This window comes from Notolepis coatsorum (genome assembly GCF_963971535.1).
Source record: "Notolepis coatsorum genome assembly, chromosome: 8".
NCBI classification, from domain to species: domain Eukaryota; kingdom Metazoa; phylum Chordata; class Actinopteri; order Aulopiformes; family Paralepididae; genus Notolepis; species Notolepis coatsorum.
This window is the reverse complement of record NC_140172.1, coordinates 135,364,985-135,391,521: the sequence shown is the minus strand read 5'-3', so window position 1 is coordinate 135,391,521 and position 26,537 is coordinate 135,364,985. Positions and strand designations below refer to the sequence as shown.

The 26,537-nt window shown below is 44.5% G+C and overlaps 1 protein-coding gene across 1 annotated transcript in view; it reads left to right on the top strand.

Annotated features, from left to right (window-relative positions):
• The window catches only part of LOC311233587 (sodium/potassium/calcium exchanger 3-like), a gene marked incomplete at both ends in the record, with an annotated part of 96,168 nt that overhangs the window by 50,821 nt on the left and 18,810 nt on the right, over window positions 1-26,537 (top strand). The window contains 9 exons of the mRNA XM_084320554.1: window positions 4,607-4,683; window positions 9,219-9,293; window positions 9,926-10,010; window positions 16,867-16,970; window positions 18,447-18,521; window positions 19,551-19,576; window positions 21,235-21,288; window positions 22,039-22,241; window positions 24,908-25,119. Of these exons, the coding sequence (XP_084176680.1) occupies window positions 4,607-4,683; window positions 9,219-9,293; window positions 9,926-10,010; window positions 16,867-16,970; window positions 18,447-18,521; window positions 19,551-19,576; window positions 21,235-21,288; window positions 22,039-22,241; window positions 24,908-25,119 (911 nt within the window). The remainder of the gene's footprint in view (window positions 1-4,606; window positions 4,684-9,218; window positions 9,294-9,925; window positions 10,011-16,866; window positions 16,971-18,446; window positions 18,522-19,550; window positions 19,577-21,234; window positions 21,289-22,038; window positions 22,242-24,907; window positions 25,120-26,537) is intronic.

Below are 26,537 nucleotides of genomic sequence, written 5' to 3'. Positions count from 1 at the left end.
GAGACGCTCAGCCAGTATTCATATAACTAGATTATAGGCAGGGCCGCGGGAACTCAGTCAGCATTGGGGGTGCTGAGATAAGTGATATAATAACAGCGGGTTGCGCTGAAGGGGAGGCAATGACCGCGCAGCGCGCACATTTTTTCCTCTTTTAATATATAGTGCAAATTAAGTGTTCAAATGAAGGCATCCAATAATAGATTAACCATCATTGTCTTACCTTAATGCAGCAAAATGCAAATGTTTCGCCTTGGCATCAATAATCTTTTCTGCCTGGTGCAACCCGGTAGCGTTAAGATTTTCCCTAACCCACTTTCAGTTCCGCGTTCGGGATCCCTTTGTTTATATGCCTAAAACACCGGTCTGTATAACAGGGAACACTGCATTATCGAGACAGCGCCCCTATGAGGATCTTTTCCGAATTCTAAGAGTAGGGTAAATCTGCAGTGCTGCTGCAGTGACATTGAGTAGGATACGGTATTACAATGGAATAAAAGCCAAAACAACCTTGCAGTTACAATGCCCCGCCAGCAGGGGGTGCTGGAGCCCCCTCAGCACCTGTACTTCCCCCGTCCCTGGTTATAGGATAACCTTTCTATACGGGTGTAGGTGTTAGGGGTTTCCAGGTGCTGTATAGTGTGGTGGAGAGCCAGGTTGATGGCGTCCTCTACTGACCTGTTGGTCCGATACACAAACTGGTGTGGGTCCATGTGGGGTTCTGTGGCGGTTTTGAGGTAGTCCAGGACCAGATGTTCAAATGCTTTCATCGCTACTGGGCTATGGGTCTGTAGTCGTTGAGACAGGTTATTTTGGTGGTTTTGGGGACTGGGATGATGGTGGATTGCTTAACTCATTCAGCGCCATGCCAGAGTATAGTCGGGTTATCTCGCCAGCGGTTGAGCGCCATACCCGAGTATAGTCGGGTTTTGATCTTTTGATAATTTTCCTTTGATCGGCATTGCAATTCCAACGTAGGCAAACGAGCCAGGGACGGCTAGAATGATCCGGATGATGATTTAGAACGGGGATCAAGTTTCAAGTATTTTTTTCATGTTGGACTACAAGTAGTGTCTGTCAAATGAGCCACACCATTGTCTCCACAGCTATAATACAGAACACACACACAGCTCTGCAAACATTGTGAAACACCGTGAAAATTACCATTTTAAGCTGGCCTGAAGCGGCAGAGATGGGGACAGTTTATGGCGCAGAATGAGTTAAAGCACGGTGGGACTGAACAGAGTTGTAGGGATACCGTTGAAGGGATTTGTCACAGATTGGAAATTCTGCACCGTTGTGGTTGCTGACGTCATCGTTTAGAGAGAACTCTGGGTCTTTTCAGTTCACAGTCCTGTGCGCCGTGCGCTGCATCTGGCTGTTGAGGGAGACACAGGATTTAGGCACAAAGACCTCCAGCAACCTCTCTCTCTCTCTCTCTCTCTTTCACCCTCTCCCTCTCTCTCTCTCTCTCTCCCCCCACCACACTCTCTCTCTCTCTATCTCCCTCTCCCCCACCCCACTCTCTCTCTCTTTCTCTCTCCCCCCACCCCACTCTCTCTCCCTCCCTCTCTCTCCTCACCCCACTCTCTCTCCCCCCACCCCACTCTCTCTCTTTCTCTCTCTCTCTCCCCACCCCACTCTCTCTCTCCCTCTCTCTCTCTCTCTCTCCCCCCCTCCCTCCCCTCCCCCCGCTCTCTCAGACCTCTCCTGAGGATTTGTAAAGGAAAGATGAATATTTTTAGCTTCTGCTCTGTGGAGCCGTGTCTGGATGGAGCAGAGAACCCTGGGAAGCATCTGATACAAGCCTCTGCTCCCACTGCCACTCGTCAGCTATCTCCAGGGAGACGGTCTCCATGGCAACTGTCATCGCCACAGCAACTCCTCACAGCATTCATTCAGAGCCGCATGTCGCAGCGCCGGATTTACATAGACGGCTTAAAGGGGCACTTCACCAAAACTTGGCAAATTATTACTCAGCATTTGTTTTTAAAGGCATCCAGTGGAGTTTTCCTTGTAAATAACTTGTGTGTCTTCGAGGCCTTACTGGTAATCTAATCGTTCCCCTACCTCGTAGAATGTTCCGTTATAGAACGTCCTCGTAGAACATGACGTTATAGAACGTCCTCTTAGAACGTTACGTTATAGAGCGTCCTCGTAGAACATTACGTTATAGAACGTCCTCGTAGAGCGTTACGTTATAGAACATCCTCATAGAGCGTTCGCTAAAGTCCATGTCCAGTGTTCTCTCTCTCGCATTTCTCTCTCGGTTTTCTGCTTTTAGTTTCACTAAGGAGGAGTGGCCTTCTGGTAATTGGAAGGTTCCCTGTTTGATTCCCACTCCTCCAGGGCAGCGTGTCAAAGCGTCCTTGAGCAAGACACTTAACCCCTAACTGCTCCCGATGAGCAGGTTGGCACCTTGCATGGTCGCCTCTGCTGTCGATGTGTATAAAATATATAAATTAGTACTACTGAGTAATAGTGCTAATCAGATTTATGTACAGAGTTGTAGTATTAATATGTACAGTGATACAGGTATAAAGACACTATGGTAGTAAGTCATACTGGCCAGCAGCGTAACTAGTATGAGTAGGTAAGGGATATGTATAGATATATAGTATCTACAGATATGTAAAAAGGATTATACTGTATGCAGATATGTACAGATAGATGTGGACCTTCTCCACAGTCTACAGGGGTCTTATCACAACAAAAATCGGTTTTTAATCAGAATGGTCTTTATTGTCAAGTAGTTTACACATAAACATTTGATAAAGCCCTATTTAAACCACCCTCTCCATGCAAACACTCTGAGCACTAATGTTGAGCCGTGAAATCGGCCATCGGGTGCAGATGGAAAGGATTCACCTTATTATTTTTTATTTTAGAACAGTTTCTACCCCTCTGCAGTGATCCTCCTTCACAAGGCTCGGGACCCCCACTGACACCCCCAACTGTGTTATTAACACACCCTTACTGGAATATATATTTGTATCTCTCTTTGACTCTTTATCACAATAGTGTGGTTGTGGTGCAACAGGACCCAGACCAGGTGAGGCGGCAGCGAGTCCAAGTGCATTGATTGATTGATTGATTGAACATTTTATTAACAGATCGCAGAATGGGTACAATACAGTACGGCTCAATACACACAATTGTTAAGGGGATGCAGACCAGAGAAAGACTTCCATCTTGTTTACATCAGGGTCCCCAATTTTCTATTCATCATAACATATATGACATACATGACATACAGATAGACAGTACTGCTACATCTAGACATTTATGACATACCAGATCTACAAATACAGTACTGTTTGTGATACAAAAAGGGTCTAAAAAAGAGAGTATATACAGCACATTTGAGGGGGAAGAAACTGTACATTGGAGGAGGTTGGGTAGGTGGGGTGGGGGGGGGGGACTGTACATTGGAGGTGGGGGGGGGGGTAACTGTACATTGGAGGGGGTTGGGTTTGGACATTTACAGGGGCCAGTTTCGAATTGCAGTCTCTCGTAGGTGCTCTTTGAGAGTGATTTTGAAAGTGGGTAGTGATTCACATTCCTTTACAGCTGTGGGTATAGGGCGTTCCACATTGATGTGGCATAATTGCGAAACGTGTTTAGTCCCTTGTTTGAGCCGAATCTGGGTTTAACATGATTTGTGGAGCTCCCTTTGGTGTTGTGATCGTGGTATTCACTGACCTTTGGGAAGTATTTTGACATGTACATGGGTACCTTAGTCGTGTAGTGTATCTTGTAGACCAGGCCCATTGCATGTTGCTGTACTCTGTCATCTACTCTAAGCCATCCTAGGTTGTCAAAGTGGGCAGGGGTGAGGTGGGTTCTAGGAGTAAGGTCAAGCAGTAGTCTGACCAGTTTGTTTTGTGATGTTTGTCATTTTGTTTTTAGCGCCTTTGAGGTGCTTTGGTACCATGAGGTGCAAGCATAGTCGTAGTACCCTTGAATGAGTGCTCCTGCCAGAGTTTCACTTTCTGCTTGTAACTAGCCATCCTATGACTAGTTAGTTAGAGAAGTACAGCCCAATCAATTTAGATTAGATTAAAATGTATTGTCATCATACAGCACAAGTACAGTACAACAAAAGATGAGTGCAAAAGTGATTCTTGTTTACCAGAGAGGAGATCCGGTACAAGAATCTAGTTCGTTGGTTGACTTTTTTTTATTACATTGGATGCCATTTTGTCACAGGAAAGATTTGCCTCTAGGATGGAACCTAGGTATGTTATTTCATCTTTCCTTGTGACAATATTGTCACCCACTGTAACTGAGAAGTCGTCGGTCTTGTTGAGTTTGTTATTTGAACCGAAGAGAATGGACTCTGTTTTACCCAGGTGTAATGATAGTTTTTTTTAAAAGCTCTGATATGATACTTGGACCGTATCCCGGCCTAGAGGACACACCCCCACATGGAGCTCCAACAACCCCTGCGGTGGGGAAGCTTTCTCCAGTATTGACACTGTCTGTCTGTCTGTCTGTCTGTCTGTCTGTCTGTCTGTCTGTCTGTCTGTCTGTCTGTCTGTCTGTCTGTCTGTCTGTCTGTCTGTCTGTCTGTCTGTCTGTCTGTCTGTCTGTCTCTCCCTCCCTCCAGCCGTCCATGAATTTCCGGCGGACATCTTTACCAAGGAGCAGTGGAAGAAGGGCGCGGTGCTGCTACATGTACTGTGTGTAAGTATGTCACATGTCATTTATTTATTTATTACAGTATTTTACATCATTCAGACCTGCTTTACAGCAGTATTTTACATCATTCAGACCATGCTTTACAGCAGTATTTTACATCATTCAGACCCTGCTTTACAGCAGTATTTTACATCATTCAGACCCTGCTTTACAGCAGTATTTTACATCATTCAGACCCTGCTTTACAGCAGTATTTTACATCATTTTGGCCTACTGCATGAGCAGCCTCTCCAGTGTCTTCATGGTGTGTGACGTGCGGGCCACATCATGCCTATGTAGCCGGTGTGATCTTAGTGCGTTGTGTTTTTGTCGATTCGACCCCTGTTAAGGGATCGCCCTGAGTGGGAGTTGAACCCCGATCTCCCGCGTCGCGGGCGGCATCACAGACCACTATACCAAGAGGTGAATTCACTTCTTGCTACTGGGTCTGGACCCCCTGCAACCTGGACCCCCTGCAATTTGCATATCGCCCCAACAGGTCCACGGAGGACGCCATAGCCCATGTGCTGCACACAGCAGCATCACACCTGGACAAGAGGCAGGGGAACTATGTGAGAATGCTGTTCATCGACTACATCTCAGCATTCAATACCATAGTCCCCTCCAAACTCATAGCCAAGCTCAGGGACCTGGGCTTGAACTATGACCTCTGCCAGTGGGTCTTGGACTTCCTGACGGGCAGACCCCAGGTGGTAAGAGCAGGCAACTGCACCTCCTCATCCATCACGCTCAACATAGGGGCCCCCCAGGGCTGTGTTCTGAGCCCCCTCCTCTACTCCCTGTACACACATGACTGCGTGGCACAGCGGAACAACAACACAATCATCAAATTTGCTGATGACACAGTAGTGGTGGGCCTGATCTCTGCCAACGACGAGAGGGCCTACCTGGAAGAGGTAGAGAATCTGTCACAGTGGTGTCAGGAGAACTGCCTCTCCCTGAACGTCAGCAAAACAAAAGAGATGATTGTGGACTTCAGGAGGTCGGGGGTCAAGGACTACAGCCCCCTCAGCATCGACGGGGCACCGGTTGAGAGAGTGAACAGTTTCAAGTACCTCTGAGCCCACATATCCGAGGACTTGACATGGACCACACACATTGACAGTGTTGTGAAGAAGGCACGACAACGCCTCTACTTCCTCAGGCGCCTAAGGAAGTTCCAAGTCAGTCAGAAGATCCTTAGGAACTTCTACTCATGTACAATAGAGAGCATCCTGACTGGCAACATTACCTCCTGGTTTGGGAACAGCACTGCACAAGACCGTAGCAGACTACAAAGAGTGACACGTTCAGCCGAACGCACAATTGGAGGGGGGCTTCCCACCCTCCAGAACATTTACAACAAGCGGTGCAGGGGGAAGGCTAAGAGAATCATCAAGGACTCCAGCCACCCGAACAACTGCCTCTTTGAACTGCTGCGGTCAGGCAAGCGATACCGGAGTCTTAAGGCGAGCACAGAAAGACTCAGAAGAAGCTTCTATCCCCAGGCCATCAGGCTGCTCAACGAACAATAAACACTATGCAACAACCATCAAATGCACACAGCACACACACCCACACGCACACACTCACTTAAACAAACAACACACTGCAGCACCCACTCTCCACACGTTAGATCACACAAACACACTTTATATGTATTGATAAAGGATTTGCACTACAACTCGTACACCTACTGTAAATTGTACCTAAATTGTACCTCATCCCATTTCTGCTTTGCACTATATAGTATTGTATATTAAATGGTAACTCAGTTACGTCTATTCTGCATCGAACATTGTACATATGTCTATACTGAACACTGTGACCTAATTTTTTACTTATAATTTACATGCTATACTATGTTATTTTATTTCATACTTATCTTGTCTTGCACAGTCTCTGGAGCGTAACAGTAAGAATCATTTTGTATAAAAGTATTCTGTACTTCTGTATGACAACTATTAAAGAAACTTGAACTTGAATCTCTGGGGAGTGAGTTTACTTGCAGTACCGCTTAACGTCCACAGCCACTTCACTTACTGTACCTCGTGACTGTGGATAGACTGCGGTACCTCCGTTACACTCACCCCCCTAAACTCACTCCACCCAGGGCATCCGGGTCTAGCGGCGTGTAGCCGGTGTGATCTTAGTGCGTTGTGTTTTTGTCGATTCGACCCCTGTTAAGGGATCGCCCTGAGTGGGAGTTGAACCCCGATCTCCCGCGTTGCGGGCGGCATCACAGACCACTATACCAAGAGGTGAATTCACTTCTTGCTAATGGGTCTGGATGCCTCTGGGGAGTGAGTTTACTTGCAGTACCGCTTAACGTCCACAGCCACTTCACTTACTGTACCTTGTGACTGTGGATAGACTGCGGTACCTCCGTTACACCTACTGCATGAGTATACAGTATAGCCTGACAGATGGTGGACACTTTTATCAAATGTACTTTACAGTATTACATTTATAAATGTTTAGCATGGAACTAAACAATATATACCCAAAATGTACTGATTTACATGACAAATCTCTTACCTCATTCTGCCCTTGTCGAGATGTTAAAGGAACATAATGTCTACATGGTGGGACATTGCTTACCATCTTCTCCATGGTCAGACAAGAAGATAGTGTCGTATATTTCTAAATGAAAACATGAACATAAGCAACTATAAATGTACCAAATGATAAAACAGAGAAGTTGATTTGAAAGACAGGGTGATTAGAACACCATGTGAAGGTATTTCTGAGACCCTAGGGTAGAGGCGGTTGACTCCCCAGAAAACAGATGACTGACCTTAAAGACAATAAAACTGACCCCTACCCTAAGTAAGGAATTTTCAGGTTACAACACGGCAGCTGCTGACTAACCCAGAGGTCAGAAAAGTGACACAGGCTATTTGGAAATCTCTCCTTACACAGAGAACTGCCACTAGTTGAGAAAACAATGCAAAGCAATGATATACTAAAAGATTTAGCAATTTCATAAGTTACATATAGGCATAAACTCTTAGAAACTATTAGAATAACTTAGTCACAATAAAGAAAAGAAACTCTTAAAGCTAGAAGGTAAAACTATACCGTATTGGTCAAAATGTTCATCAGGAAAATAAGGTGTTCTATTAAAGAACGGATATATAGGGTTTGTTATCTGGGCACTGTCTGGAAAAGTAGTCTGGTTCTTATCTAGACTATGTAAACCTTTTAGTCACAAGCATGATGTTGTATTACTCAGTGAAAAACTACCCTCTCATTAAGTAATGATTAAAGTGTCAGCAGATTCAAACTGTGAAAACCGTTGTCAGAAGACCCAGGAAAATTGTGTAACATGTGGTCACAGGACACCCTCAGACAAGTTCTGCTGGAATGTGACAGGAATAGGCAGGGTCTCCCCGTCCCTCTCGCTCTCTGTCTCCCCCTCCCTCTCTCTCGCCCCCTCTCTCTCTCTCCTCTGATAAAAAGGGCGAATGGCGACTCATGAGACACACGACTCACACCAGAAGGAACCTGGAGAGACTCGCCACACACACCCGGTGACACTCAGAGGAGACGGAGAAGGATCCCTGCAGAGCCAAGCCGTGACACAGAGGGACTGAGACCCGATGACAGACGAAATCGCTTCGCATCAGGAGAAGCGCTGACACACCAGAAAGGACCTGAAGACCCAGAGACATGGGGACAGACGATGACAGAGATCGCATCGCAACTGGAGCGCTGAAAACCTCCACCGACAGAGGGAGACTCGCGACTCGACTCGCCACTCAGGCTACTGAAGAGCCGATGACTCAGAGAGCCATTGAGACCAGATGACCGAGCCGAGGTTCATAGCGGACTCCGCCGATACGAAATCAAGCACTCCCGGCCTGATCGACGAGGAGACCAGGTTGTCTTGACAACCAGACCAGCGAACCACAAGAGAGGACTCGGTGTTGGCCATGGACAACCTAAGACAGCGAACAGCACCGAGAGAAGACAACAGCCAAATGAAAGAGACGATGTACTGTTTTAATTCCTAAAGCTGTTTTATTAATAAACACCGCCGCCCGTTGATTTTGACCATATCGTCAGTCTCCTCTTACTTGAAACCGAACATCTGAAAATACCTAAAACCATGCAGAGGAAAGGTTGAAATAGAACACTATACGATCAATGAACTTAGATAAGAGATACATGAATTAAGAAGATACACTTCAATAGATACCAAATTCCTCTCTGTGCGTTCAGTAGAAAGTAGAAAGTAGTAGTGTGTTCCGGCTGCAAGCTAGCCTAGCTTAGCACAAATTAATGGAAGCTGATATGGACCAGCTAGCCTAGCTTAGCACAAATTAATGGAAGCGGATACGGACCAACTGAAGTGAATTGATTGATTGATTGAAAACTTTATTAACAGATTGCAGAATGGGTACAATAGAGTACGGCTCAATACACACAATTGTTAAGGGGATGCAGACCAGAGAACGACTTTCGTCTTGTTTACATCAGGGTCCCCCATTTTCAATTCATAATGAAGTGAGCTAATGTACTGTATCTGTTGTTTCCAGGCTATCTACATGTTCTACGCTCTAGCTATTGTCTGTGATGACTACTTTGTCCCCTCTCTGGAGAAAATATCAGAGGTAAGAAAATGAAATTACTTTAGTAGGCTATATTGTATATAAATAGTATAGTATGTAAATTGGTTTATTGGAAATTAGAGCTATTTTATTGTGTTTCTGCTGCTATAACTTTCAATGACTTTAGTATATTGTATATAAATAATATAGTATATAAATTGGTTATATTGCTTTTGTGTTGTCCTATTTTGTTCACGTCGCTGCTACAAGGCTAAGGAGCCAAGACGTTTATGTTGTACAGTATAAACAAATAACATCTGAATCTGAATTCACATCAATGTGTTTGTTTTTTTCTTTTATTTATTAATTAAATATTGAAATATATTTGGCATGAGAGGGTGACCATGTCTAATTCCTATTAATGATAAATATCTGAGATTGAGGAATGATTGCATTATGATTATCAAATGAATTGTAAGTAAATGGACCCAAACATGGCTGTATGCACAATAATAATGTTATCTATTTTTATCTTTTTTTCAAAATAATAATAATAATAATCAGATTAATATGTTGATTCTTTATTTTTGTCATTAGAATGTTCTCTTTCTTCGCAACATCAGCTTGAGCCATTTTTACAAGATATAACAATTGTAAAATCTTTTAACTTGAGTTATTTTCTTTTCATGTCCCAGAACCTGCAGCTCAGCGAGGATGTGGCCGGGGCCACCTTCATGGCTGCTGGGAGCTCTGCGCCGGAGCTATTCACCTCTCTCATTGGTCAGTAGAGAAGTCAATCATAAATGGATTCATAAAAGGATTTATTATGACCATCAACTCACTCATAGCCAAAAATGACACACTTGTACAAATGTTTTTGAGTTACTGAGTTAAAAGAGTTGGAATCTGTGATGTTTTAGGTTGTCACATAATCCAGGAAGTATTGATATGGCTTTAGTGAAATGTTGAAAGTGAAATAGATAAATATGGGGGAGCTCCAGTAGCTCACCACGTACCGCGAGTGCTATTTCAGCGCCGTGGACAACCGCGCTCGCGCGGATCTGGGGCTGAGTGCGTTCGAATCCCGGACGGCAACCGTGCCTTTCCCAGAGTGTCTTCCCCCCCATCTAAACCCTTTCAGCCTGCTTCTGTCGGTCGAACTTGACCAAGTATGAATGCGAAGAAAAAGCGATAAACGCTAAAAGAACCAGGTGACTGGTCAAAGTTTAAAAAAAAAGAAATAGATAAATATGACTTCCGGTTTGAGATGTTCGGGTAGACGGCCATTGTAAAGAGCTCCCGGTCAAAGAACAACGAAAAAGGAAGTTAAAATATCTAAAACAAAATAAAAAGTGACAATTCAATTATATAAGAGAAAAGGAAGGATGAACACGAGAAAAAGCTAAAGAAAAGCGACCCCAGAAGAGATACAAGCACCGGAGGAAAGTTATCGACACGAGGAGGTGAAGCAGGAAAATCAAGCTAGCATGACGCAAGGCGACATAGCAGAGGTGCCCACTTGGGTAGAGGAGCTACAAGCTAGCATACAGATAATAATATCAATATCAGACAATATCGACAGACTCAGGGAAGAATTAAAGAAGGGTCAGGACGAGCTCAGAGAAGAAATAAATAAGAGACTCGAGACAATTGATGGAAAACTACAGGAACAAGAGAAAGACATAAGGATGTTAGAAGACAGGACAGCTGAAACGAAGGAATGGAATACAGAAATACAAGGAATTCTAATGGCGACGCTCGAACAACAAAACATGTTGAGAGAAAAGCTAACGGACTTGGAGGGGAGGTCAAGGAGAAATAATATATGAATATGGGGACTGAAAGAAGGGATAGAAGGAGACTCGATGACCAAATATGTAGACAACCTAATTTGAGAAGAATTGGAAATGTCAGACCTCGACAAGACAGAGATTCAAAGGGCGCACAGGGCCCTAGCGCCGAAGCCACAGATAAACAGACCACCGAGAGCAGTTATAGTTAATTTCTTGAAATTCGAAGTCAAAGAAAACATTCTCAGAGCAGCCTGGCAGACGAAGATGGAGGTGGAGGGGCAGAGGATAACCTTCAAGGCCGTTCCTACCGCCGCCTCTACTGCTCCATGGAGCCCGACGCTGCTATGCTCTGCTTCGTGCCGGTGGCCGGACTATACTCAAATCAACTCTAAATGGATCTAATCAGTGGATTGCATATTTTCTTCAAGAAGCAGGATAAGGCTAACCCTCTCTGCCTATTGGGACATCATAATCGGGCTACCAACTTGAAGACGTGGTCATTTTTGGATTATCGAAGCTTTTGGACTGCAATAAGAAGATTTTGGATCTGTTTACCGCGCACAGGATCTACCAAAATGAACTGATTAAGACACTTGGACACTTGGACTAATAATGCATTCAGTCATTTGGACGGAGTTGTTAAAACTCACTCCACTCAAATCAATAGAGTTATATTTCACTCTATTCAAATCAAATTTAAAGTGACGTGGCTGGGATAAATTGTGCCAGTCAGCCAAAACAAATTCCTAGACCAAGGTCGAACCAGAGAGCTGTGGAGTCGAAGGCCCTCTGGGAGATAAGAGTGGCGAGCGGCTTCCCCCACCCCCAATCCCTACCTCCCCCACCCAGGACTTGGCTTGTGCACTTCCCCCCACCTTCCCCCCCCCCCCCCTCCAGTCCCCCCCCCTTCCTCTGCATTGGCGCTGCACTGTCGGCTGCCTCGTGTGAGGGATCACTCCCCCCCCCCCCTACAGCCCTGTAACAACCCCAACCCACCCCCCCCTCCTTCCGTACATGATTGATTGATTGATTGATTGATTGATTGATTGATTGATTGAAAAGTTTATTAACAGATTGCAGAATGGGTACAGTACAGTACAGCTCAATACATACAATTGTTAAGAGGATGCAGACCTGAGAAAGACTTTCGTCTTGTTTCCATCAGGGTCCCCCATTTTCAATTCATCATATGGCTGCTCATCAACGGCTGCCAGTCTGTTTGCGGTGGTGAATATGCATATGTTTGTCTCAAGACTCTGTACCATTATTACTATCTAAAATGTAATAATTGTGGAATATTACTGTAATGAACTGTATGTGTATGATCCAAGCGTCCTATGATCCTCATAGGAGCATAACAGAAAAAAGCATTCCATGTGAAGGTATTCTCTATTTTTGCATGTCAACTAATAAAGAAACTTGAACTTGAACTTGAACTATTCAACAGAGGTAGCTGTAAAACGTCGGAGCTATGTTCAGATAAAAAAGATTTTGAAAGAGAAAGGAATCAGATTTCAATCACCAATGACCACGCTGAAGGTCCATTGGAAAGAAGGCATCAAGGTGTACAACGACGTGTGGGAAGCGAGACTCTACAAAAATTTAAAAAAAGATTCGGACTAGAGAATAGAGACCACTTTAGATATTTACAGATTAGAGATTACTATAACAAAGAAATAAAACAAGACAGAGACAAAGAACAGAACGGGGTAATTAAGATAATGTGATAATGGGTTTAGGCAGAGCCCAATAGCTGAACACAGGAGAAGAGAGAATGGAGCGTTTTAGGGTGTTTTAATATTGTTCTCCAAGCAGACAGGTTTGACATCAGGAATGTGCAACAGACAGGGGTTAGAATGTTCTTTCGGGGATGAGGACAGGTGCACGCCCAGTGCAGCTGTGGGCAGAAGACACAGGTCTGTGTCGAGAGAGAGCAGGAGCACTCCTTGTGCAGCACAAGATGTCCAGGCAGGAAGGTGCACTGGAGCGGGGGTCCTGGGCACAAGAGAAACAAGATTAGAGCAAGGAATAATCACAAGAGCAGGTCTAGCAGGTCTTCAGGCTGAGTCGTCGTACCTAGGTAACTAGAATAACACCACAACGAGGTCTGGTCAGAATCTGCCGGTAGATGTAGTGTCTTGCTGATCAGATGATGAGATACAGCTGTGTTGAGTGAGGTGCCTGGCAGCGTGTGAATCAGGAGATGAGGTACAGCCGTGTTGAGTGAGGAGCTTGACAGTGGGTGAAGGGGTGCTGCCCATATATGGATGTGAGGCTTCTGTTGTGAATGTGGGAGAGGATGAGGAGGAGTGAAGAAGGTATGGGGCTTCCGTGGTGAATGTGGAGGGAGGATGAGGAGGTGTGAAGAAGGCTCTCGCCGTGATTATGACAGATAATGGTAAAATCATATGAAGGAAGGAAGGGGAGGGTTATATCAGCACTACAGTATATCAGGCAATAATGGACAGTAAGGAAATTACAACCTTGTATATAAAAGAAAAGTGGGAGAAAGAATTAGAAATAGAGATAACAGAGGAGGAATGGTATAACACATGTAAGATACAACAATCAACCACAGGATCAAGGATATGGAGGGAGTTTGGGTGGAAAAACATAATTAGATTATTTATAACACCAGAAATACAGGGTAATTACACACCAACACAAAATCCATGTTGGAGAAAATGTGGGCAAGAAGTAGCGAACCACACACACATATTCTGGGAATGTCAGAAAATAAGAAACTATTGGGAAGAGATAGGAGAGATAATAAATGAAATAGTAGGATATGAAATACCCCAGACAGGTCTAGTACTATACCTAGAGAACTTGTCACAGAAAGACATTCAGGGAGAAGACAAATATTTGATTAAGATACTATTAGTAGCAGCCAAGAAAGCATTGACTAAACTGTGGTACAGGGTAGAAGCACTGACGAAGGAACAATGGACAGAGATAATAGAGGGGATACAGGAAATGGAGAGAATCACACATGCTGAGGCTGCAAGAGGAGAAATTTGAGTCAAAATGGGAAAAGTGGGAGGAATATAGGAAGAAAGGGAACAACATCACAGAAGAATGAAAAGGAAACAAGAAAATAAATGGAAATGTAAATATTAGGGATGTCCCGATCGCCTTTTTTTGCTTCCGATCCGATCCCGAGCATGTGATTTTAAATATCTATCGATCCGATCGTTTCCGATCCGATCTTTCACATTAGTAATCAATTTTGACGCATTTGTCAGAAACTGGTGGAGCGAGACAAGCCCATCTGTTGCCTATATCCGGGGCGCGAGCGCGGAGGCGTTTGTTATTACATTCACCCTGAGAAATGTGCTTCTGCTTCATATGAGAAATATTAAAAGTTTCAATATATGTTTGCACATTAGTATACATTCAGTGTTCGACTTACGTAATGGTCCATTCTGGTCTGAAACGCCGACGATCATCCTCAGTCACGTAACGTATCCTCCAAAAGTTAGTCTGAAAACTTCGCCTCCAGCCGGCTGTCCTCCTTGCAAACATTGCAACTGGCTTGACTTTCTATTTTTAAATGCTTAGTTCCAAACCTCTGACATTAAGTCTAGCTGCTCAAGTCAGTGGATATTAACCGTGTTTCGGGAGCGACGTGTTGTTGTGGTCGAGCCGCGTGTAGCGTGTAGCGTCTAAATTAAAGGGGTGTTTGTTGCAACGGTGAAAATTAAAGGGGAATGTGTTTGTTGTGGAAAATTATTCTGCTCTGTGTGACAATAAATACATTAATGATGATATATTATATGTAATTTAAAACCAAAACGAAGGCCTCCATATGAGTTTAAGACGTGGACATGGTCATGTTTGTTGAATAAAAATTTTCTTTTTTTGACTGCCGATTTTTATTATTATTTTTTCCCGATCCCCGATACTCTGAAAAGCACGTGATCGACGCCGATTCCGATCACGTGATCGGATCGGGACATCCCTAGTAAATATACAATGTAAAAATAGAATGGACCGAAGGACCCATGTCACCCTTTTTTCTTTTCTCATTTTTGTCAATCTTCTATTTGTTTTTAAAATTCTATTTCTTTTTGATATTATGTCTTTATAGTTTTGTATGTTGAAATGTATTGTCTATGTTGTTTATAAATCAAAACTGAAAAAAAAAATTAAGTAAAAAAAAATAAAAAATTGATAAATATAATATATACTTCCATTGTGAAAAAGTGTCATGGTTTCAGTTATATTTATACATAGAATATTTATACAACCATTTACATGTTGGGATGGGATGGAAACCCTCTACCTTTCTAAAGCTTCCAATTTTATTTCAGAATCTAAGGTTCAGTTGTCAGTCCTTGCATCAAGAACATAGCCAGTTGGTTATGAAAGAAAAAAAGTATCTTTGGAGTTGGTGTGGCTATGCTCGGATTACAGCTGGGGTCTTTAAAGGATTTTGAGAAATATGCTTATTTGCCATCTTCCTCCAGAGTCAGACAAGAGGATTGATATCAGTTTAATCTCTGTGTCCAGTAGCCCCAGAGAGAGGTCCAGGTGCATGCTAGCCTAGCTTAGCACAATGACTGGAAGCAGTAGGGAGCAGCTAGCCTAGCTTAGCACAATGACTGGAATCAGTAGGGAGCAGCTAGCCTAGCTTAGCACAATAACTTGAAGCAGTAGGGAGCAGCTAGCCTAGCTTAGCACAATAACTTGAAGCAGTAGAAAGCAGCTAGCCTAGCTTAGCACAACAACTTGAAGCAATAGAAAGCAGCTAGCCTAGCTTAGCACAATAACTTGGAGCAGTAGGGAGCAGCTAGCCTAGCTTAGCACAAGGATTGGAAGCAGTAGAAAGCAGCTAGCCTAGCTTAGCACAAGGACTTGAAGCAGTAGGGAGCAGCTAGCCTAGCTCCATCATAAGTGAAGAAATACAACTTCCAACAACTCCAAAATGTACACACAGGGATGAAATTGTTATCAATCTTCTTTGGGGAAGATGGGTAATAAGTGTTCCTTTAAATTTCAAAATAACACTTGTGCCAATCAGTCTGGGGCCGGGCAGATTAGTACACACTACTAACTCGTAACTTTCTTAATATTGATATTTCATGTATTTTTTTTAAATATACAGTATGTACATTTCTATGTATATTTTGTGTATATCTGTTACGATATGTAATATATCATTGATGACAGTATTGTAAAAATACGTACCTTTGTGTGGATCCATAACGGTATACCTCCCCGCCCTAATCTGTATGACCATGTCACCGCCCACCAACCAATCACAGCTGATCTGTATGACCACGTCACCGCCCACCAACCAATCACAGCTGATCTGTATGACCACGTCACCGCCCACCAACCAATCACAGCTGATCTGTATGACCACGTCATCGCCCACAAACCAATCACGGGATCCTCCCCTTCCTATCTCTGTCACATCTTTATTCATATCAGGGGGCAACAGTGAGGTAGAGCAGTCGTCTGGTAATCCGGAGGTTCCCGGTTCGATTACCGCTCCTCCCAGGCAGCGTGTTGAAGTGTCCTTGAGCAAGACACTTAACCCCTAATTGCTCCCGATGAGCATGGTTGCCTCTGCCGTCGGTGTGTGAATGTGTGAGAGAATGGGTGAATGTGAGGAACAAGTTGTAAAGCGCTTTACCATTTATATCATGCAATGCCACAACCATCCATGTGATGTCAGCAAAGCCTAGCAGTAGAAGCAGCTTATTAATGCCTTCTAGATCTAGTGTGATCACTGTTCTGTCTTTGTCTCCGTCCTCTGTCCCCGTCCTCTCTCTCTGTTCTTTGTCCCTGTCCTCTGTCCCCGTCCTCTGTCCCCGTCCTCTGTCTCCGCTTCTCAGGTGTCTTCATCACCAAAGGAGACGTTGGCGTCGGCACCATCGTGGGCTCAGCTGTCTTCAACATCCTAGTAATAATAGGCCTGTGTGGGATCTTTGCAGGCCAGGTACCACACAGCCCCCCCTTCCCCTGCCAAGCCAGGTACCACACAGCCCCCCCCCTTTCCCTGCCAAGCCAGGTACCAAACCCCCCCCCCTTCCCCTGCCAAGCCAGGTACCACACATCCCCCCTCCCCTTCCCCTGCCAAGCCAGGTACCACACATCCCCCCTCCCCTTCCCCTGCCAAGCCAGGTACCACACATCCCCCCTCCCCTTCCCCTGCCAAGCCAGGTACCACACATCCCCCCTCCCCTTCCCCTGCCAAGCCAGGTACCACACATCCCCCTCCCCTTCCCCTGCCAAGCCAGGTACCACACATCCCCCTCCCCTTTCCCTGCCAAGCCAGGTACCACACATCCCCCCCCTTCCCCTGCCAAGCCAGGTACCACACAGTCCCCCCTTCCCCTGCCAAGCCAGGTACCACACAGCCCCCCCTCCCCCTCCCCTTCCCCTGCCAAGCCAGGTACCACACACCCCCCCTCCCCTTCCCCTGCCAAGCCAGGTACCACACACCCCCCCTCCCCTTCCCCTGCCAAGCCAGGTACCACACAGCCCCCCCCTTCCCCTGCCAAGCCAGGTACCACACAGCCCCCCCCTTCCCCTGCCAAGCCAGGTACCACACAGCCCCCCCCTTCCCCTGCCAAGCCAGATACCACACAGCCCCCCCCTTCCCCTGCCAAGCCAGGTACCACACATCCCCCCCTTCCCCTGACAAGCCAGGTACCACACAGCCCCCCCCTTCCCCTGCCAAGCCAGGTACCACACATCCCCCCCTTCCCCTGCCAAGCCAGGTACCACACAGCCCCCCCCCCCCTTCCCCTGCCAAGCCAGGTACCACACCGCCCCCCCCCCCTTCCCCTGCCAAGCCAGGTACAACACATACAACCCCCCCCCCCCCCCCCCCCTGCCAACATCAGGTACCACACACAACACCCCCCTGACAACATCAGGTACCACACACACAACCCCCCCCCCCCCTGCCAACATCAGGTACCACACACACAACCCCCCCCCCTGCCAACATCAGGTACCACACACACAACCCCCCCCCCTGCCAACCTCAAGTACCACACACACAACACCCCCTGCCAACCTCAAGTACCACACACAACACCCCCCTGCCAACCTCAAGTACCACACACACAACACCCCCCTGCCAACATCAGGTACCACACACACAACACCCCCCTGCCAACCTCAAGTACGACACACACAACACCCCCCTGCCAACATCAGGTACCACACACACAACACCCCCCTGCCAACCTCAAGTACCACACACACAACACCCCCTGCCAACCTCAGGTAGCACACAAACCTAAACAGCACCCAAATAACATTTCAGACTGACAAATCCAAAGACTAGCCTAAACCCATTTTGCACATGTCCCCTTAAGGAAAAGATGATACGTCTTGTAGGCTACATACTGTGCATCCAGTCTGTGTTCTACTTACTACCCCTGGTGGTCTCTCTGTCTTCCAGACGGTGGTTCTAACATGGTGGTCTCTGTTTAGAGACTCCACCTACTACATCCTGTCTGTGTTGGCTCTCATCCTGGTGAGATACACACTACCACCCTGTATCCTCTACTGCTTGATTGATTGATTAACAGATTGCAGAATGGGTACAATACAGTACAGTTCAATACACACAATTGTTAAGGGGATGCAGACCAGAGAAAGACTTTCGTCTTGTTTACATCAGGGTCCCCCATTTTCAATTCATCAGGACATATATGACATACATGACATACAGATAGTCAGTACTGCTACATCTATACATTTATGACATACCAGATTTGCAAATACAGTACTGTTTGTGATACAGAAGGAGTCAGGAAAAGGGAGTATATACATTTGACGTAGAAACTGTACATTGGAGGAAACTGTACACTGCCACCCTGTATCCTCTACTGCCACCCTGTATCCTCTATTGCCACCCTGTATCCTCTACTATCACCCTGTATCCTCTCCTCTACTACCACCCTGTATCCTCTACTACCACCTTGTATCCTCTACTACCACCCTGTATCCTCTACTACCACCTTGTATCCTCTACTACCACCCTGTATCCTCTACTACCACCTTGTATCCTCTACTACCACCCTGTATCTTCTCCTCTACTACCACCCTGTATCTTCTCCTCTACTACCACCCTGTATCCTCTACTTTCTGAATGCATAAACAGTATACTAAAGTATACTTTAAGGAAATATACTTAAGTATGTATTGGCATGTATTTGTAGTTGTATCCAAATCACTTGGGTGAAGTGATTTATCCATCTTTAGATATTTACAGTAGGATTGAAAAAAGGGTTTAAAAAGATATACATAGTTATTCATCTCAAGGCCAATTATTGCTGACTGAGTCCCATTTGTATGCTATCATACCTTTTACGTATCACAATTAATTGAATTGAAACAAACTATTTCAATGGATTGTTAGATTTTATGATGATGCATCATTACCTCTGCCAAAATAATCTGTATGGATTGAATGGTTCCTCTCTTATTGACTGTATGGATTGAATGGTTCCTCTCTTATTGACTGTATGTTCTAAATCAGCAATTTTATCTGTTTCTATAGGTTATCTATGATTCCAAAGTTGTCTGGTGAGTCGAGACATAAATGTACTTGTTTGTGTTAAAGGTTCAGTTTTTTGTGTGTCAATGTGTTGTTGATACTGTGGTTATTAGTGCTAATGAGAGTCAATGGGTATGAAACTATAAACTATCTCAACATTACATGCAAGCCTTTCCATGTTCCCCTGCAAGCTCTGGTAATAGTTACTACGTGCTCGCTCTGTTGCAAAGGACTTCTGCCTCAAATAGATCCGCTATCAGCTCTATCTTTAATCTTTCAAAATGTTCAGTTGCTATCGCATGCACTTATCTGTGTCTCACCACGCATGTGAGTGCATGCTTTACCAACTGCTCGCCTGTTTTACTGCAACACTACTATCACCGACATCTAAGAAGGGAGATGCCCCTTAAATGGCCCTTCTAAGGTTTCTCTCCTCCACATTGCTTGTGGTGCATTTTTTCCTATTGCTAGGTTTTAGTGAGTTTTTCCTTACCTTTGCGTGGGGTATGTCTGGGTGTTGCATTTATTTAAAAGATTTTGGACTTTATGGTGACCTATTGTGATGTTTCTTCTTGACTTGTTTAAAGAAGACGTGTCCGGCCCATGGGGACATTAACATGTGTTGTCGGGCCTTACAAATAAATTTGATTTGATTTGATTTAGAAATGGTATATTCTGGTATTAGCTAGTGTACCGTATGGTTTCATACCTTGTATACTCTGGTATTGGCTAGTGTACTATGGTTTCATACCTTGTATACTCTGGTATTGGCTAGTGTACCATATGGTTTCATACCTTGTATACTCTGGTATTGGCGCTAGTGTACTATGGTTTCATACCTTATATACTCTGGTATTGGCTAGTGTACCATATGTTTCCTACCTTGTATACTCTGGTATTGGCTAGTGTACCATATGTTTTATACCTTGTATACTCTGGTATTGCCTACAGTACCGTATGGTTTCATACCTTGTATACTCTGGTATTGCCTACAGTACCGTATGGTTTCATACCTTGTATACTCTGGTATTGCCTACAGTACTGTATGGTTTCATACCTTGTATACTCTGGTATTGCCTACAGTACCGTATGGTTTCATACCTTGTATACTCTGGTATTGCCTACAGTACCGTATGGTTTCATACCTTGTATACTCTGGTATTGCCTACAGTACCGTATGGTTTTATACCTTGTATACTCTGGTATTGCCTACAGTACCGTATGGTTTCATACCTTGTATACTCTGGTATTGCCTACAGTACTGTATGGTTTCATACCTTGTATACTCTGGTATTGCCTACAGTACCGTATGGTTTCATACCTTGTATACTCTGGTATTGGCTAGTGTGCCATATGGTTTCATACCTTGTATACTCTGGTATTGCCTACAGTACCGTATGGTTTCATACCTTGTATACTCTGGTATTGCTTACAGTACCGTATGGTTTCATACCTTGTATACTCTGGTATTGCTTACAGTACCGTATGGTTTCATACCTTGTATACTCTGGTATTGGCTAGTGTGCCATATGGTTGCATACCTTGTATACTCTGGTATTGGCTAGTGTACCATATGGTTTCATACCTTGTATACTCTGGTATTGCCTAGTGTACCATATGGTTTCATTACTTGTATACTCTGGTATTGCCTACAGTACCATATGTACTGTACCATTTATTTTTGCAGGTGGGAGTCACTGCTCCTAATGTCCATGTACGGAGTCTATATTATAATCATGAAGTGAGTATTGCCCATTTAAATTCCAATGCTTTAACATTAGCTATTATACTTCCACAGGTGTCCTTCTCGCTAAAGGCAAACCCCTTCTATGGCATACAGGCCAGTGTCAAATATAGTACAGTAGTACTTCATTTAGCAAATAATTTCTTTGTTGGTTCTGATAGACTTGACCAGGGGTTCAATGCCGAATGACAACAGGAGCAGGGATAGGAGGCACCCCTGCCTGCGACCTCTAAAATCATTTATTTTGAACCTGCTTGGAGTACCAGTTGGGTGGGGGTTACCACATAAGAACAGCATAGATAGCATGAAGTTATTTCCACACCAAAAGAAATAGATTTATTTTGAAAAAGTCTTACCTTTTTGGTACTCAGTGTATCATCTTGGCAAACTCCACCCACCAGGTACTCCAAACAGATTAAAACTAAACTCCACCCACCAGGTACTCCAAACAGATTCAAACTAAACTCCATCCACCAGGTACTCCAAACAGATTCAAACTAAACTCCACCCACCAGGTACTCCAAACAGATTCAAACTAAACTCCACCCACCAGGTACTCCAAACAGATTCAAACTAAACTCCACCCACCAGGTACTCCAAACAGATTCAAACTAAATGATTGTAGAGATTGCATACAGGGGTGCCTCCTATCCCTGTTTTCATTCATACAATCATTTGTAAATGCTGTCTGACCCAGGTGTGATTATTGATGCGGATGTAAGGAAAAGTGGTGCTGTTTGGTTGCAGGTTCAACACCCAGATCCGTACGGAGGTGAAACGTATAACCGGGGTCCTTGGGCAGTGCTACCTTGGCTCAGAGGACCACAGGCAGTGCTGCCTTGGCTCAGAGGACCACAGGCAGTGCTGCCTTGGCTCAGAGGACCACAGCAGTGAGAAGATGGCTGAGGAAGGACCCACGTGTAACAACTCTGTGATGCTGCTCACTAAAGGTTATTTATTTACCATTTTATTTACCATTTAAAGGTCTAGTGTTTCCACATACTGGACCTGTGGTTGGCCACCCAGCCGTGCTATTTATACGAAAAAGAACGTTTTTTTTTAAAGGTGGTAAAGATAGAAATAAATTGTAAAGTAATCATTCAAAAGAAATACATCCACAAAGCTTTTAGAAAGGTGCAAAATAAAATAATAATAAAAAATGTACATTTATATTTAGTCATTTAGTTGAAGATTTTATCCAAAGCGATTTACAAGTTGTGTACAACAAGTCAGCAGGAAGGGTACAACTCTGGCAGCTAAGGGTCAGTAAGATTGTTCGTCAAACAGTGTCAAACTTGAGTGCTACAGTCTTGAGTCCCTAGTAGTAGAGACATATTAGCATAGTAGGTAGTAGTAATGCAGGGAAGGTAGATTATTTAGTGGAAAAGTGCATAATAATAAAAGTTAGTGTCCTGACTGGTGGTTTCATCTGTCCTGACTGTGATGGTTTCAGCTGTCCTGACTGTGGTGGTTTCAGCTGTCCTGACTGTGATGGTTTCAGCTGTCCTGACTGTGGTGGTTTCATCTGTCCTGACTGTGGTGGTTTCAGCTGTCCTGCTGTGATGGTTTCATCTGTCCTGACTGTGGTGGTTTCAACTGTCCTGACTGTGATGGTTTCAGCTGTCCTGACTGTGATGGTTTCAGCTGTCCTGACTGTGATGGTTTCAGCTGTCCTGACTGTGATGGTTTCAGCTGTCCTGACTGTGATGGTTTCAGCTGTCTGTCCTGACTGTGATGGTTTCAGCTGTCCTGACTGTGATGGTTTCATCTGTCCTGACTGTGATGGTTTCAGCTGTCCTGACTGTGATGGTTTCAGCTGTCCTGACTGTGGTGGTTTCATATGTCCTGACTGTGGTGGTTTCATATGTCCTGACTGCGTGGATATTTTAGGCAACCAACTTGTGTTTAGCGTTTCTCTGATTGGCCACTACGCCCATGTGACCGCGGCAGCGCGAGAGAGCTGCAGCGCGGAAATAGGCTGTCTATTGCCATTCTCTAAGACAAACTCTAACCTTAACCAGCTCCGAAACAGCGCCTAAACTTAACCCTTCTAACCTTAACCAACTCCGAAACAATGCCTAACCTTAACCCTAACCTTAACCAACTCCCAAACAATGCCTGATTGATTGATTGATTGAAAAGTTTATTAACAGATTGCAGAATGGGTACAGTACAGTACAGCTCAATACATACAAACCTAAGGTTAAGCCTAAACTTAACCTTAACCGTAACCAACTCCGAAAGAATATTGCCATTCTCTAAGACAAACTCTAACCTTAACCAGCTCCGAAACAGCGCCTAAACTTAACCCTTCTAACCTTAACCAACTCCGAAACAATGCCTAACCTTAACCCTAACCTTAACTAACTCCGAAACAATGCTTAAACTTAACATGCCTAAACTTAACCGGCGAAAGAATGCACGGTAAAAAAAAGAAAAATGAAGGGAATCGAACTTGTCAGCAACGGACCGCAGGATCCACAGCAAGGCAGCGCTGCCAGTTGAGCTAGTTTTAGATGTTAAAAGAAGGGGGCGTGGCTAGACGCAAGTTGGGCGTGGCTAGACACAAGTTGGTTGCCTTTAATATTTAGGCGTCCTGACTGTGGTGGTTTCAGCTGTCCTGACTGTGGTGGTTTCAGCTGTCCTGACTGTGATGGTTTCAGCTGTCCTGACTGTGGTGGGAAGTTCATTCCACCATCGTGGAGCGAGGGCAGAGGATAGTCTGCTTCTCTTTGATGATCCCCCCCGGAGCTCGGATAGGAGTGGGTCTGAGGCGGCCAGAAGATACATTTACATTTACATTTAGTCATTTAGCTGACGCTTTTATCCAAAGCGACTTACAAGTTCTGTGCGACAAGACAGCAAGAAGGGTATAACTATCAGCTGAGTAACAATGTTCATCAAAGTGTTGCGTGTTACAGTGTAGGTTAGTTTATTAGGACAAGTGCATGACATTAAGGTTAGTCGGGGTTAGATTTTTTTTTTTTTTTTTTATCATTTCAGATAATTGTTGAAGAAGTGAGTCTTTAGTCGACGGCGAAAGATTGGACGGGATTCGGCTGTCCTAACTGGGATGGGTAGTTCATTCCACCATTGTGGGGCAAGGACTGAGAATAGGCGGCTTCTCTTTGATGACCCTCCGGGAGCTTGGATAGGAGTAGATCTGAGGCGGCCAGAAGATGCAGAGCGTAGGGGTCTTGAGGGTGTGTAGTTAGAGACCATTGACCGGAGGTAGGCGGGAGCGGTTCCCTTTGCCGCACGGTATGCTAGGTCGAGGGCCTTGAAGCGGATACGTGCAGCAATGGGGAGCCAGTGCAGGTCCCTAAGAAGTGGGGTGACATGGGCCGACTTCGGTAGGTTTGAGATCAGGCGGGCCGCTGCGTTTTGACTGAGTTGAAGAGGCTTGGTGGCAGTGGCCGGGAGGCCAGCTAGCAGTGCGTAGGAGTCTTGAGGGTGTGTAGTTAGAGACCATTGACCAGAGGTAGGAGGGAGCCGTTCCCCTCGCTGCACGGTATGCAGGTCAAGGACCTTGAAGTGGATTCATGGCTATCATTTCTTCACAGATAATGTTTGACCCGGGTGTGATTGAAGTGTTGTTTGTTCCTCCGGGTCGCAGGCCAGCCCCACAGGGACGCTCCGCCGGTCCTGATGGTGGACGCTCCCCCGGTCCTGATGGTGGATGCCCCCCCGGTCCTGATGGGGGACGAGCTCCTCGTCCTCAGACCTCACCAGCTGTCCTTCTCGGAGGCCGGCCTGCGCATCATGATTAGTCACCACTTCTCCCCGAGGACTAGGCTCAGCATGGCAGGACGTGTTATCATCAGCGAGGTACCGGTGCAAATAAAACTTTATAGAGTTAGGAAAAACAGTCATATTTGTACATATACATATATGACCATATACAGTGTATATATAAACATATATTATATATATAAACCTAAAAAGTAGAATCTGTAATGTTGTCAAACAGTTATGTACGAGGCAAAAGGCCCTCGATTGGTGTTGCTATAGTAATATAATATCATATATATATTAGTGCAGTCAGGTGATCAAAAAAATGTATCTAATTAATTACAGGATTTGTAATTAATTAATCTAATTAATCGCATAACCATTTTAGGCCTGATATTCTATAATCATATTTCAAATGGCATGTGTCCGGATGGCAGAATTCAGTACTGTATCTACAAAACCTTCTGTTTAATCATCTTCCCTTTATTCATTTGCTTAGATTTTTCAGGTCTGGTCAATTTTAGCATGGTGTTATTCACAGTCAAAGATTACATATTTTTTATTGATATTCTCATTTGATTCATTACAATTTACTCAAGCCTAGTAACAGACACAGTCTTTCTGATACTGGGAATACATTCCCTGAGATCCATAGATGTCCCTAGAATCAGATACCAAGAACATGCAAATGGACCATATTAAAAAAAAAATCTGTAATTGTGTATTCTACGTTCTTATGGAATGAATGAGATTAAAAAATATTTAAATTAAAAAAAATATAGATATAATTTATTTATAAATGTTAATTTTCATAACGCGATAATTTGCTGTGTAATTAATTAATCTAATTAACGCGATAAACTGACAGCCCTAATATATATATATACAGTGTTTCATATTTATCACAACTTGTTCAGAGGCGCGTTGCTGTGTATGCATGTCCGTTCTATATGCCGTAAACTTTAATAAATTTGAGCTCCGAGAGACAGCCCCTTCTCAATCTAGCACCAATTCCTCCTCATGCACTGAGAGAGAGGGTGCACGCACGCACACACGTGTGTGTGTGTGTGTGTGTGTGTGTGTGTGTGCGTGTGCGTGTGTGCGTGCGTGTGTGTGTGTGCGTGCGTGCGTGCGTGTGTGTGTGTGTGGCTAAATTACAGGTAATCTCTCAACAACATCCAGCCCTTTGCGCAAGTAATATTTTGGGAAGAGGGGTGAACTTAGTTTTTAATTAAGTTCTGCAGGTGTGTTCCGTTAGTGGATAAAGTAACGTTGTATTTGTTTGTTACACAGCGCGTACTGAACCCCTGCATGTTGATCCCAAATGATGTCTTTGCTATACGATGTCAAACGCTAGTGGACGTCAGGTCAACAATGGGGGCGAAGCGGGTCGCATGGAGCTGTGACAGCCTGATGCTCTGTCGGCCACCTGCACTGATCTGGCAGTGTTGCTCCAACCCACACATCAGACCCACACATCAAACCCACACATGAAGACCATCACAGACCCTCTT